The 14,210-nt window shown below is 40.5% G+C and overlaps 1 protein-coding gene across 1 annotated transcript; it reads right to left on the reverse strand.

The window, feature by feature from the left end:
• Positions 1-6,570: 6,570 nt before the first annotated feature.
• Positions 6,571-8,441, reverse strand: LOC128536271 (TMF-regulated nuclear protein 1-like). Its single transcript, XM_053510466.1, has one exon. The coding sequence runs from the start codon at positions 8,391-8,393 to the stop codon at positions 7,878-7,880; it is 516 nt and encodes a 171-aa protein (XP_053366441.1). The 5' UTR covers positions 8,394-8,441; the 3' UTR covers positions 6,571-7,877.
• Between the last annotated feature and the right edge of the window lie 5,769 nt (positions 8,442-14,210).

Genomic DNA, 14,210 nt, shown 5'->3' on the forward strand with positions numbered 1-14,210 from the left:
AAACAATGTGTGTGTGTGTGTGTGTGTGTGTGTGTGTGTGTTTTATGTTTGTTTATTAATCTGAACATCTGGAGCTCATGGCGTTACCGCAGCGCTGCAAGTCTCTGTCCTTTGGCTCGCGTCTACAACAACAACAAAAACGACACTACAGCGTGTTTCTGCTTGTACAGTACTGATTTATTTACATTTAGGGATTTGGCCGACACCCTTATCCAGAGCAACTTACATCCTTATCTCATTATACATCTGAGCAGTTGAGGGTCATGGGCTGGTCAAGTGATTTGAACCTTTCGAACCGTAGTCCAATGCCTTAACCTCTGACCCATGTTATCCCCCATTATTCGCCTTTTTAAGTGCAGTTAATTTCCAGTTGCAGCTGATTGGTTTTCCGAGGCAGTTCCATTTCAAACCAGTTCTTCCAGTTTAATCAGCCAAAGCACCGGCCCACAGACAGAGAAACTGGTTCCATGTCAGCACCAACATTTTACTGGGTTAGAACAAAGAACCTCTTACACCAGGGGCTAAAGGGAGGATTTTCACGGACATACAGTATACAGTGACTTAATGACAATCATTTAGCACACGGGGAAACTAAGCCAGTTTTTAGGAGGTTCGTTTTTGAACCAGCACTAGCACCAGACATGAACTAGTACCTGGTTTATTTTGATGGAAAATAGGGATGAGACAACTTTTATGCATTTACAAGTATAGCTATTGAGAGACACCCTTATCCAGTTCTACATTGTTCTCTTATTTTACATTTAAATAGTTAAGACCTTGTTCAAGACCTCACAGTGGTAACTGGGACCTTCCGATCGGTAGTCCAACGCCTTGACCACTGAGCTACCCCTGCCGTATATCCCTATTACTAAGCTTTGGATTGTTACAGGATGTGCACGATATTAGGGTGTTCTGTATAAAAGACAGAAATGTGAACATTATCACATTATTACAGATAGCGATCACTGGGTTCACTTTACGTCCGTCTAATGTTTTTTCCCCTCACAGAGGTGGAAAAAGCAGCAGGGTTCCATTCCACGTTAATGTTGTCCATCCAGCCTAAGAGGTCTGTCCACGGGAAACGGGACAGTCTGGTTGCTGCAAAGCCGAGGATCATCTTCCTGTAACAAAGTGAGTCTGAGAGCATGTCTAAGAGCAGAGGATGATATTGCACAGAAGGAATGTGTGGAAATAATTAGATTTCTGCATTCGGGTGGAAAACATAGACGGGTTTATCCTATGTGGACTTGATTTTTTTTTCAAATCAGTCCAAAATCAAGCTGTTTTAAGGACAAGTTGTAATATATAGTTGGATCAGTATGTTCAGTATTTTATATGACCATAATGTCTTGGACGGCTCTTAACCCAATTCCCAGCCATATTTTCTTTAATTGGTGCAGGTACAGTATAATAATTTGACGCTTTTTAATTGGTTTGGATTAAGAATATACATACAAGTATACATTTCCTCTCACAATACAGCTCTCATACACACTCAAAAAAATAAACGTCACAGCTGTGTGGATTAGTAGCTGCTTTCATACAGATTGTGTGTTTACTGATCCTGTGTGTGTAATCGAGGTCACAAGGATCAGGGCCAGTATTCAGTTTCTGGGCTGAGTATCTTACATAATTCCAGGTGTTGCATCACTGCATGGAGGGTAAACACACATGCGCACACACACACACACACACACACACACACCAGTGATTGCTAGAGAGCTGCAGTGCAGCACTGTAAAATGTAATAATGCAACTTATTAGTGCTATCTTTGGTTGACCAATAAATTCTAAAAAGTTTTTGCTTAAAAGAAAAAAATTTACTTTCTTCGTCACTGGGACTTGTGATGAAATCTCTGGGGAATAAAGGCATAAAAGTGATAGACATTTACAGACGACTTGGAATGGAATGGAGTGAATGGAATGGAAGGCCTAATCCTTAGAAAATCAACAGAACTTGCGGAAGAACACCACTTGAATGTTACAGGAACTCGGTTGGTAGTTATCACCACATCCCCTGTACAGTCCTGACCTCACTCCAAGTCATTTCCACATTTGGGACATTAAAGGAGTTCCTGGGAGGCCAGCGTTTCAAATGTGAAGCAGGCAAATCCGATACTGAAAGAACTTTCTACCCTCAGGGTATCTAAGCACTAGTGAAACACTAGGATAAGTGCATTAGTGTAGCAGAGGATTGTATAGAGAAATAAAGGGAGTGTTTACTCTGTTATTCTGTTCAATTAAAAGTCCCGGTTTGACTTGAACACCCATTATACTGTACTTTTTACTCTTTCTAACGATTTATAAAATACAATGAAATCAAATAAATATAATTAGAGTAAGCATATTATATTAGTACACCGATGCAACTTTTCCTGGGAACACCCACCTTCCCATGCAATATCTTTATTTTCTTTCTGACTTGTTTCAAGGAATTTATATCATTTATATCATTAGATTATAAGAGATCTGCTATACATGCTTTTAAAAAAGTGAAACCGCTTGTATTTTTGAACTTGGACAATGCATTGAGAATTGAATATACAATACAATGGCAAAAGTATGTGAACACCTGATCATCGCACCCTTATGTGCTTTATCATAGTTGTGCCACAAAATTAGTGTCTAGAAATGGGTGTTTCAACAAGTCAACGACCCCAGACACACCAGTAAGCAGGAGGCATCTTACATTTACATTTAGGCATTTGGCAGACGCTCTTATCCAGAGCAGACTTACATTTTTATCTCATTACACATCTGAGCAGTTGAGGGTTAAGGGCCTTGCTCAAGGGCCCAACAGTGGCAACCTGGTGGTTGTGGGGTTTGAACCTGGGATCTTCCGAACCGTAGTCCAATGCCTTAACCACTGAGCTACCCCTGGCCCCAGGTTCAAGAGTGGCCAGCCCAATCCCCAAACCCTAATCCAATCCACAAGAAAAGTTGTGGCCTGACATTAAAAATTCTGTTTCTGAGACAAAACCAAGAAATACAAAGGAGTTGTGGCGTGTAGTTGAATTGTCACAGATGTGAAGCAGTTCTCAGAAAGCATGGTTATACAACTAAATATTAGTTCAAAGATGCACAAGAAAGATTAAACTTCAAGCATTTCTGTTTAAACGGTAAACTCATCACTTTGTAAAGATGAGTGATGACACTGCTATTTTTTTAAACAGGCTAATATTTTTTTTCCTTCACTTTAAACTAATAATACATTTAGCACATTTTTCTTCATGTTGTGATTCAAAAAAGAATGTGCAGGGAGTCCAATGCATTTATGTGATTTAAATTATAAGTTATTATATGGATATGGAGCTTTACTCAATTTTTTCAACACACTGCTATTATTTTGAACACCACTGTATATAGCAGAACACATCTGGAGGACTTTCTCTTCATCATCTGACCTATCAAATTCTGCTGATGATCTGTTCTGAGGTTAAATCCAATGACATTGCTACAGTCAGTTCTATAGGCTCACTCACTCTTCTCAATCAGCATTGACTAGTCTCATTGTTGTATGTGACATCTTCAAGCAGTGTAAATGTGAACACAAAAAGCACAATATAAATGCAATTCTGGACACAGCAAGGTTTATATATGGCCATGAAAAACAGTATATCCGTATTTTATTATTATTTCTCAGGATCGTACATAAGCAGCAATGTCCTACATTATTGTAATTATATGCACTGTGTTGAGAATAAAGAAAAGGCCTGACTTTTACATTATAAAGCTTACAGTGTGCTTTAAATACAATCATTTAAAAAGGGGTCGGGGGGGTGGGGGGGGGTTGGGGGGGCAGTACATTCAACAAGAAAGCCTGGAAGCAAAAACTTACAGAAGATAAACCAGATTATAAACCTGATCAAGTTTTAAAAACGTTACTCGAGTCACTGATAAAGCATATTTATGATTTCGGATTTAGGGGTTTTGGTATTTAAAAATTGACACAGGTTGAAGACAAAGGTTTAGGACATAGGGACATACAGTACATTCATGCTGCAGAGTGGGCCCACGTTCTGAGGTCTTTGGGTGAAAAACTGTGTTCTCTTTTACAGCAGAACTCAAACCAGGTGCAGTGCAACAAGACAAGAGGCAAAGCTAAGGCTTCATCTACACATTTATACATTTATATACAACTATACTGACCGAGTAAGGCATTGGATGAGTAACTTTCACTATACACATGTAGACACAGATACAGAAATACAGTGATGGAGAAATATGGCTCCCTGTTCTCAATATAGAAGTTAATAAATAAGTTAAATAATGTTTCTGAGAAGTTTCTGAGGAGTTTTTGTTTTGAGAATATCTGCCGGTTAATTTTTAAGACCTGAAAACAAATATCCTTGAAGAAATTATGAAGCCTTGAAATTATGCACCAGACAGACCAGGTTTAGTCATTTGAACATCTGGACACCATCATAAAAATAGATATTACTGGTTCAGATATAACAGGTTTTGTTTTTAAATATACAAATTATATAAATACCGTCCCGTCAAAAGTCCAAATATATACCATACAATTGTACTAAATGTACAGTACATTTATGTTTCCAAGTGCTAATAGTACAAAATATGTACCCCTGAGGGTAAAAGATCAGTGACAAATGTTTGTACCCTGGATTTGTACAGTTTACTGTCATTGTGTGTGTGTGTGTGTGTGTACATGTACAACAATGTGACATTACACTACTCTCACTGGCTGTTTTTGTAGTATAAGTGGAGTAATAATGCATAGAAATGGGTAGCCTCCTAGTTCGTGGTTCAAACATTTATTAAGCAGCATATGTCTGAGCTGAGCAGCTTACGTGTGTTTAAAAGCTGCTATTATATTCCACATAAATGTAGTCCTAGACTACTGTATATGACCAAATATATGTGGACCCTTGACCATAAGAGACTTAAAAGGGCCACTTTTCTGGAAAGACTTGCCACTAGCTTTTGGAACATGGCTGTGTGCATTTGTGTAAATTCATCTAAAAGAGCATAAGTGAGGTCTGGGATGCAGTTTCACACACACACTCTCTCTCTCTCTCTCTCTCACACTTATTCTTTATATCGCTTATCCTGTACAGGGTCATAGGAGGCCTGGAGCCTATCCAGTGGCCCCGGGTCACCTGGTGGGGTACACCATCAAGCATGTACACACTCAAACAATCACTCTTTCACTACGTGCAATTTGGAAACATCGATAAGCTTAATCTGCATGTCTTTTTACAGTGGAAGGAAACTGAAGTTCCTGGAGTAAACCCACCAAGGACGGGGAGAACATGCAAACTTAATGCACACCGATGTGAGGCTGGAATTGAACCTGGAGGTGCAAGGCGACTGTGTTTGCCACCCAGTATTTGGCCAAACCAAGTTAATTATTATAAGTTCAGGTGTTTCAATCAGGCCCCTTACTCCCAGTGAAGGGCAATCTTAAAGCTTTAGCATACCAAGACATCTTGGACAATGCTATGCTTCTAACTTTGTGGCAACAGTACGGGAAAGGTCCTTATCTATTCCAACATAACTGTGCCCCAGTGCACAAAGCAAAGGACTATAAAGACATGGTTTGGTGTGGAAGAACTTGACTGGCCTGCACAGAGCTCTGACCTCTGATCCCAGCCTATTTGGATACAATGTCATTGCAGGTTTGGCCAAAACAAACTTTTGTCCATACAGTGTATACATATATAGTGTAATTTGGATGATGGTCAAGTGACCACAAACCTCTGGGGATATAGGGCATGTTAGAGAAATGTATTTAAACCTCTATAAACAAGGGAGATTTGTATTTTAAATTAAGTTTCAGTATTAAAATTTAATATTAATTTTTTTTTAGTGTTTTAGCCCTTTTTTGAAAATTATGAGAACGATTGAGAGAAAGTTGAGCTAGCATACTGTATAAAGGACGCTGAGCATATTGATGGGAAGAAAACCCCTTATACATTCTATACACAGCTTTTGGAGTTCTGTATGATGTCCAATGCCAGATAAATGGGTTAAAAGTGTTATTATTATTATTATTATTATTATTATTTTAATCTCTTTGTAATATTGTTAGTTTCATTATAGAACATAGTGCATGTGGATATACTTATATTAAATGTACTTATGTTTTACAGTAATCTAGGTACAATGACGTATTTATTTGAGCATTTATTTGAAGTTTTTCTTTTTTTGTTCTGAAATCCAACATGGCGCTGAGTGAACCTCAACTATCAAACCCCGAGTGACGTAAGGTCACGGCGCTGCAGCAACGCGGGCTCGGCACTGCGCATGCGTGGGAGCGCTGAGCTAACGGAGGCGGGTTTGTGCAAGTTTGAAGCGGAAGGTTCTGGAAATCCTGTCAGCTCGCGCTCAAGATTCGTTTACAAGCATGACTGCGTTGTTTATAAAGAAATAATGCTATATATTATTATTATTATTATTATTATTATTATTTATTTTTATTATTATAATCTCACAGTCCGGAATGCGGATTGTTGCGTGACTGTGTGTGTGTGTTCTGAAGGAGTTAATGCAGAGGGGAGGGGAGGGGAGGAGGGGGGGGGGTGTACAGTATCAGAGCATCCTTCTGAGTAAAAAACTAAAGTAAAATATATTTGAAATAAAATCCTTGCATTTTACAAACACACAGCATGCTTCTTATTAATGAAGAAAAGCGCACCTTAAGTGTTTGCAAGGAGAATCCAGGAAGCATTTCTCTATATACACAGGCACAAGTGGATTTCCACACAAAGGAGGATGACATAGAGGAGTGTAGATCATTTTCACATGAATCCAACTCCCATAAAGGTTATTCTGCTCATTAAACAGTGTGAAAGTAGGGAGCGAGAATACACTAAAGTACAGAACCTGCGCTTGCCACTAACACAAATCCCTCCTGAGCTTCATATTGTACCTTAATTTCCTCACAAGTGCACTACATCTGCTAACGCACAGAAAGAGCTCGAAAGGGTATAGGACCGGGATCTAACGTCTGGCTCATTTTGATTGTAATGAAAGACACTGCTCAGAAGACAACAGAGATGTAGTTAGAAATGCAGCATTGGTGCTTTGAGTGAGTTCATATCGACCCTGTTGAACCAGCCAACGCGTAAATACACCCGGAAAGCATCAGATCAATTATGATCTTTCGTGTTTTATGTCTTATACAGTACCTGAATGTTTAAACCCTAAACACAGACAAAAGAAACATAGGCTGTATATAGGTCCTTGTGTGACTAAGTAAATGTAGAACCTTCTAAAAATCCAGTCTAAGATAAAGCAGCAGTATAAATATCTATTAATCGATGTTAGGCTTGGAGGTTCTGTTGGTAATACCGTACATTCTGAAGCAAACTAACAAGAAGAGTTTTTAGGCAGCAGAGACGGTACAAGGAGGCCACGTGTGAGGTGACGAGAGCTCCTTCCCCTGTGTCCCCTGTGTCGTATATGGAGCGTCTATATAGCAACCGTCACTAATGATGCAAAACGTGACTTGGGGACACGTCAACTCTACAGGCTGTAGGCAATGTGTTTCATAGAAGGAAGCAGGAGTTTCAGTTTTGAGAGCTTGTATACATGACTTCAACTCCCTGTGCTGTTTGACAGCACCTCTGAGACGCTCTCTGTACAATAACAAAGATTATTAAAATTATAAAAGACAACTACACACACTCTGCCATCTTCACACATCCACAACTACAAGGACGGTGAAGCATCTCCAACACATACATACATACATACATACACACAGCTCTACGAGCAGTAGTGTGGTGTTTCGCATGGCAGCGAAGCTTTAGCGTGTCACATCAAAGCAGCAGGACTCATGAAGGTTCTCCTCTCTGTTCTCAGAAGAGATACAGTGTTGAAAAATGTTTCAAGGAAGTTCTTCTTGCCCACTGCTATTTGAGTTTAACCGGCCATGGTAGACACGTCCTGAGCCCCAACATAGACGAAAAGATGATGGTGGGCCGATGCCGCTTGAAGCGCAGTCCCTTCTTCAGCCTCTGAGAGTTTTCTGAAACGTAAAGCTCGCTCTGCTGAGCAGTGGCTGCCACTCGTGCCACCAGCTCACCATGCTCGGCTGCTTCACGCTCCGAGCGAACGAACGTCTCACGCAGTTCTTCCAGGCGCCGCTCCATTTCTTGGATGACACGCCGCCGTTCCTCGACCTCCAGCAGGCGCCGTCGAGCCGCCTCAAACTCCATGCTTGAGCTCGGGGTCACCAGTTTGGACGATGGTGCCGTGGCAGGGGCAGACGGCGTCTCGGAACCAGGCTGGGCACGACGGAAGTCACCCATAGAGATGGATCTCCGGGTCGGTTCTGGAACCAGGGCATATAAGGAAGAGGAAGATGGTGGAGCTTTACAGGATGGAGTGCTGTCTGTGCTCTCATCTTCCTCCTGCTGCTTCTTCATTGTGGTTGATTATTTTCTCAATACCAAAGCTGGTGAAGCCTCTGAGGTTTTTTTCACCACTGCAGCGAGTGAGAGAGATGAGGAGCGGTGAGATGTTTGCAGAGAGACGCTCCATTCATTAATAACAGCAGCTGAGCAGCTTCCCTGCACTGAATCAGCCTGCTCTGATGTCATTGGACGCAGCTGATGAGGCAACTGCTTCTGATTCGACAGCAACGCTAGCTCTCCCTCCCCTACCCGCTCCCTGTTCTCCATCAAACAGTATGCATTCTCTCCATCTCACTCTCTATCTCACTTTCCCATCGTAAAAGCATCCTACCTTAGAGACTGCCTGGGTTTGTTCTGCCTTTTCTTAAGAGGTTGTGATGCAAATTCCTTCTTTTTTTTTTTTCACATACATGTTTTCTATGCCCTTAGCAACAGAATCATAATTTCACCATCACCATCATCAGCATTATGACAACCCTGTATTAATCATTCCCTCTCATCTCCCCGTCATCCTCCTCAGCGTGGGTCAGAAATAGCCCAGCGAGTGCTGGACCACTTTCAAACGTAACATTTGGTGATGTGGCTCAACTCTCTTGTTGCTAAGAAACGGAGACTGGCACTGATAAATGATGCAGTAGGAGGCAAATGAACTTTTATCTTAATACATAGGGGGAAAAAAACTGCAATAAATAATCGCATAGCTTATATTAGGTTTTGGGTCGAGTATCCTTTTTTAAAGGTCCCATTTTTAAATGAAAAATATTTTAGTACAAGAATAGTTATCAATAAGGTCACTCTTAAAAGTCTTTATCAATCATTTCTAGATTTAGATTGAGATTCTTTTGTTTGATCATCCATGGAGGTGAAAGTAGGGTTTGATTCCTGTCTCTGTGTGCATGGAGTTTGCATGTCCTCCCCGTGCTTGATGGGTTTCCTCCGGGTACTCCGGTTTCCTCCCACAGTCCAAAGACATGTAGGTTAGGTTTACTGGTCTTCCCAAATTGCCCGTAGTGTGTAAATGGGCGTGTGAGTGTGTGTATGTGTGTGCCCTGCGATGGACTGGCACCCTGTCCAGGGTGTACCCTGCCTCGTGCCCTAAGCCTTCAGGGATAGGCTCCAGGCCCCCCCGTGACCCTGAATACAGGATAAAGCGGTGAGTACAGGATGAAGATGAGTGGGTGAGAGAGAGAATACAACACACTTAAGTGCGAAATCTGCTACATTTTTCCATCAATAGCTACGTTTGGTTCTGTACTGATATCAAAAAGTAGAACTAAAGTCCGCAAAAAAGATAATCACTTTCTCTGCTTGTTTATTTTGTCTGTGCCGTTTGCTTTAATACAGGAAAAAAGATAATGAACACCTTTTTTGTTCCTATACTTGCCTTATCCAAATAAAGTAACAGTGGACAAACAGAGAAGCAGATAAAAAAAAAAAATCCATGAACGTGTCATCTTTAATTTATTACTTTCCAGGATAATTCCTATAAAGCTACTCTCTGCACCCTGATCATCTTTCATTTAAAAGTAAGGTCCACACAAGCTCCTTCTCATAAAAGAAAAAGATCAATACCGTCTAGACACAGGAAGCATGAGAGCGCCTTTGTAGCTCTATGTGGTTCATTCGTTTGACACACTGTGCTAATGTTAGGCATGATGATACGCTCGCCGTGTTACTCGACACTGTGGTTGAGTTAGTGAACACTTCAACCTTGGCACAGAAAAGCAGGTGGAGCGTTTGGTAATGGAAATCTTGTGAAAAAATAAAGATTAAAGTGGTGGCTCGTAACCTGCGGATTGAAGCGCCTTCCCCGATTGAGCACATTTCAGTTTCCATGATAAACATTATAAATGAAAGGAGCCAATCAGGTTCCAATATGCAATTACAGTATAGGGTATGCAGCAAAGTGTACAAACATGTATATTCATAAAATCTAAATATTATATGGGGATAATGTACTGACGCCTATGCACATTTGTTACCTGGTATACATTGTTAAATATGAAAGTTTTGGAACAGTCTAGTGCTAGTAAAGTGGCAGCCAAAAGTATTAGGACAACATAAGTGTGTATTATAGTCCTCCCTGAGTTCAAAACAGCCGATGTCACTAATTAGTTTTAGCCTATCTGACTAATTAGTTGTGCTAATTAATGAATAAACTAGTGATACTGTAGACTGTCTATATGCCAATGATATTTATCTTCTGGCCCCCCATGGCCTGGGTCATCTAAAGATCTAAACCCAATAGACACCATTGGACAGTTGGGAGGTGGTCTTCTTTTCTTGATCTTTAGGAAGCAATCAAGAAGGCAAAGATTGAGTAAGTGACACCAGAGTACTGCAGATGTCTGTTTGACTCCATTCTCAGCCGGATCGAGCAGGTTTTGAAGAATAAAGGACTTCTTATTTTGACTGTGATTAAAACATTGAATTCCATTTTTATATATAAAGGTTCTGAAGTACGGAGACTAATGCAGCATTATTTCCCCACAAACCAGCATTTAGCTAAACAGGCAATTTAATTACACTTGGGGTTTGAAAGTGTGTTTGTGTGCGTGTGCATGTTGCCCTGTGATACCCTGGCATCCCATTTAGGGTGAGCTCTCCTGCCTTCCAGTGTTTTGTGGCTAGTAAAAAGTGGGTTAATGGTGCACTTCCAGTTTGTCCAGCTTGTTTTGGCATCTGTTAAACTGGTCAGACCAAACTGGACAGAGCTAATATACAGTAATGTACTGTACATATACGGCCTTCGAAAGGGTTGAGGGTTAAGGAGCTTGCTCAAGGGCACAACAGTGGCAACTTTAGTGGTTGTGGGGGTTGAAATGAATGAATGATGAATGAAATGTCTCTGATGAGCAAGCCAAGGGTGACGGCGACAGTGGCAAGGAAAAACTCCCTGAGATGGCAATAGGAAGAAACCTTGAGAGGAACCAGACTCAACAGGGAACCCATCCTCATCTGGGTGATAACAGATAGAAATAACATCAAGTGTGTTGTGCAGGTGAAAGTTCAATATATCAGAAGTTGTGTAGATTCAGTTCAGCAGTAGATGCAGAGGGCAGATGGGGTCAGGATCACTGGAAGCACAGGAGCAGGATGTGTAGCTCCAGCCATCATAAAGCAGAATCTAGCTGGAGCAGGTCCTTCTCAAGATGCCTTAGAAACCTCGCAGGGTTGGCCTTTGTCTACTGAAGCTGGCACAATCTCCAGATGTCTCAGGATGGGTAGAAAAATACAGAAAAGATGGAGAGAATTAGCGTAGTTGCCATTCAGGATAGGTGTACTGGAGTATAAGGTTATGGGATGAGTTACGCGTATGCCAGATTAAAGAGATGCGTCTTGAGCCTACTTTTGAATTGGGAAACCGTGTCTGCTCCCCGAACAGTGTCTCAAAGGCTATTCCAAAGCTTTGGAGCCAAATATGAAAATGCCCTGCCCCCTTTTGTAGATTTTAAAATTCTGGGAACTACCAGAAGTCCGGAGTTTTGTGATCTTAAGGGACGTGGTGGATTATAGCGTATCAAAAGACTGGTTAGGTATGAGGGAGCTAAACCATTTAAAGCCTTGTATGTAAGTAGTACTATTTTGTAATTAATTCTAAATTGAACAGGTAGCCAGTGCAGGGATGATAATATAGGTGTTATATGATCATATTTTCTGGATCTAGTGAGAACCCTGGCGGCTGCATTTTGGACTAACTGTAGCTTGTTTATTGAGGATGCAGGACAACCACCTAGTAATGCATTACAATAGTCCAGTCTGGAGGTCATGAATGCATGAACTAGCTTTTCTGCATCAGATACGGATAGGATACTCCTAAGTTTGGCAATATTTCTAAGATGGAAAAAGGCTGTTTTTGTAATATTGGAAATATGATTTTCAAAGGACAAGTTACTGTCTAATATTACGCCCAGGTCTTTTACTGTCGAGCTAGTAGTAACAGTACATCCTTCTAAACGCAGGCTGAATTGTGAAAGCTGTTGTGTGCTGGTTTTTGGGCCGATGAGCAATATCTCTGTCTTATCTGAATTTAGTAAAAGAAAGTTATTGGTCATCCAATCTTTTATGTCCTGCACACACTCTGTTAATCTAGACAACTTGGGTATTTCATCTGGTTTTGTTGAGATGTATAATTGGGTATCATCAGCATAACAATAGAAACTTATCCCATGCCTTCTAATGATGTTTCCCAGGGGAAGCATGTAAATTGAGAGCAGGAGAGGTCCTAAAACTGACCCTTGTGGGACCCCATATTTCACTGGCATTACATCAGACGGTACTCCATTTAGATCTACAAAATGGTATCGATCAGACAGGTATGATCTAAACCATTTTAATGCCTGCCCCTGAATACCTATATGATTTTGTAGGCGGTCTATGAGAATATTATGATCTATGGTGTCGAATGCAGCACTTAGATCAAGTAAGACTAGTATTGAGATGCAGCCTTGGTCTGAAGCTAAAAACAAGTCGTTTGCAATCTTAACTAGTGCAGTTTCTTTACTATGATGGGGCCTGAAACCTGACTGAAATTCTTCTAGGATGTTGTTTTCCTGCAAGAATGTGCATATTTGAGCTGATACTACTTTTACTAATATTTTTTATATGAACGGAAGGTTTGAAATCGGTCTATAATTTGTTATTTCATTCGCATCCAAATTAGATTTTTTAAGAAGTTTAAGATTTTTAAGAAAGGTTTAGGGACGTGACCTAGATATAATGAAGAATTAATAATGTTTAGAAGTGGCTCTCCAACTGTAAGCATCACTTCTTTTAAAAATCTGGTTGGTATTGGGTCTAACAGGCACGTTGTTGATTTAGCTGAGGTGATAAGTTTATACAGCTCTAAAGTAGTACTCTAAAGTAGAACAGTTCAGGATCTTTCTAAGTTTAGAGGATGTGCTGAACTTCAGGGTTCACTGAAGCATCCCACATTTACCTTGAAATAGATTGTGAAGGTCTGGCAGTGTGCATGGACACACACACACACACACACACACACACACATGCGCACGCACAGCCCACACATTATCTGCTTTCCACACACATCTTTAAACTCCCACACACTTGACACTCAGAACCTCAAACACACCCACACGCCTGTCAGAACGGATGATGCAGCTTCTGCTCTATGGAGTCTACAGTCTACAAACTACTGCTGGCAAAAATCTGCCCCCTTCTCTTTCACACCACGTGTCGTTTCTGCAGGTGTTTGATCTGACCACTGCTTTGAGTACTGCAGTATTTTTGAGGTTTATTAAATGTACAGTATTACTGGAGTGAGCTATAAAAATGGTAAAAATGCTATGGATAAACTGTTAATGTTAAATAAATAAATAAATAAATAAAATAGAGGTGCCTGCATTTACATTTAAGGCATTTGGGAGTATTTATTAGGATGAGGACCTAGACAGGATTTAACAAGGATTTAAAAATCTTTATTTTCTTATATTCTTATTTTTCTTATATTATTATAAATATTAAATTCATTTTACAGCTAGAAGTTTTTTTTCCATATTTTTCTATATTTCTAATTTGTAAAAAAAAATCTCTTAATTCATTAATGCTCAGTTTTCTGGGATTTTTAAGGGCGGGCCATCGTGTCTTTGAGCCCAGGTTCGACTCCCTCTTTGCTCTTGTCAAACAAACCGAGGACAAAATCTGTGTAGTCCAGTAAGTGAGACACTTGAGCTCATGAGGTTGATTCAGTCCATCCTCTGTGAGCTGAGTCGGACAGGTTAGTGCAGAGAAAGCACTAATAATGTGCAAGTGATGCTGGAACGCTGTTTCAGCTGATGCTCTCGATTTATCGCAGGTGTGTTAGAGTTA

This window comes from Clarias gariepinus, chromosome 13 (genome assembly GCF_024256425.1).
Source record: "Clarias gariepinus isolate MV-2021 ecotype Netherlands chromosome 13, CGAR_prim_01v2, whole genome shotgun sequence".
Classification (NCBI taxonomy): domain Eukaryota; kingdom Metazoa; phylum Chordata; class Actinopteri; order Siluriformes; family Clariidae; genus Clarias; species Clarias gariepinus.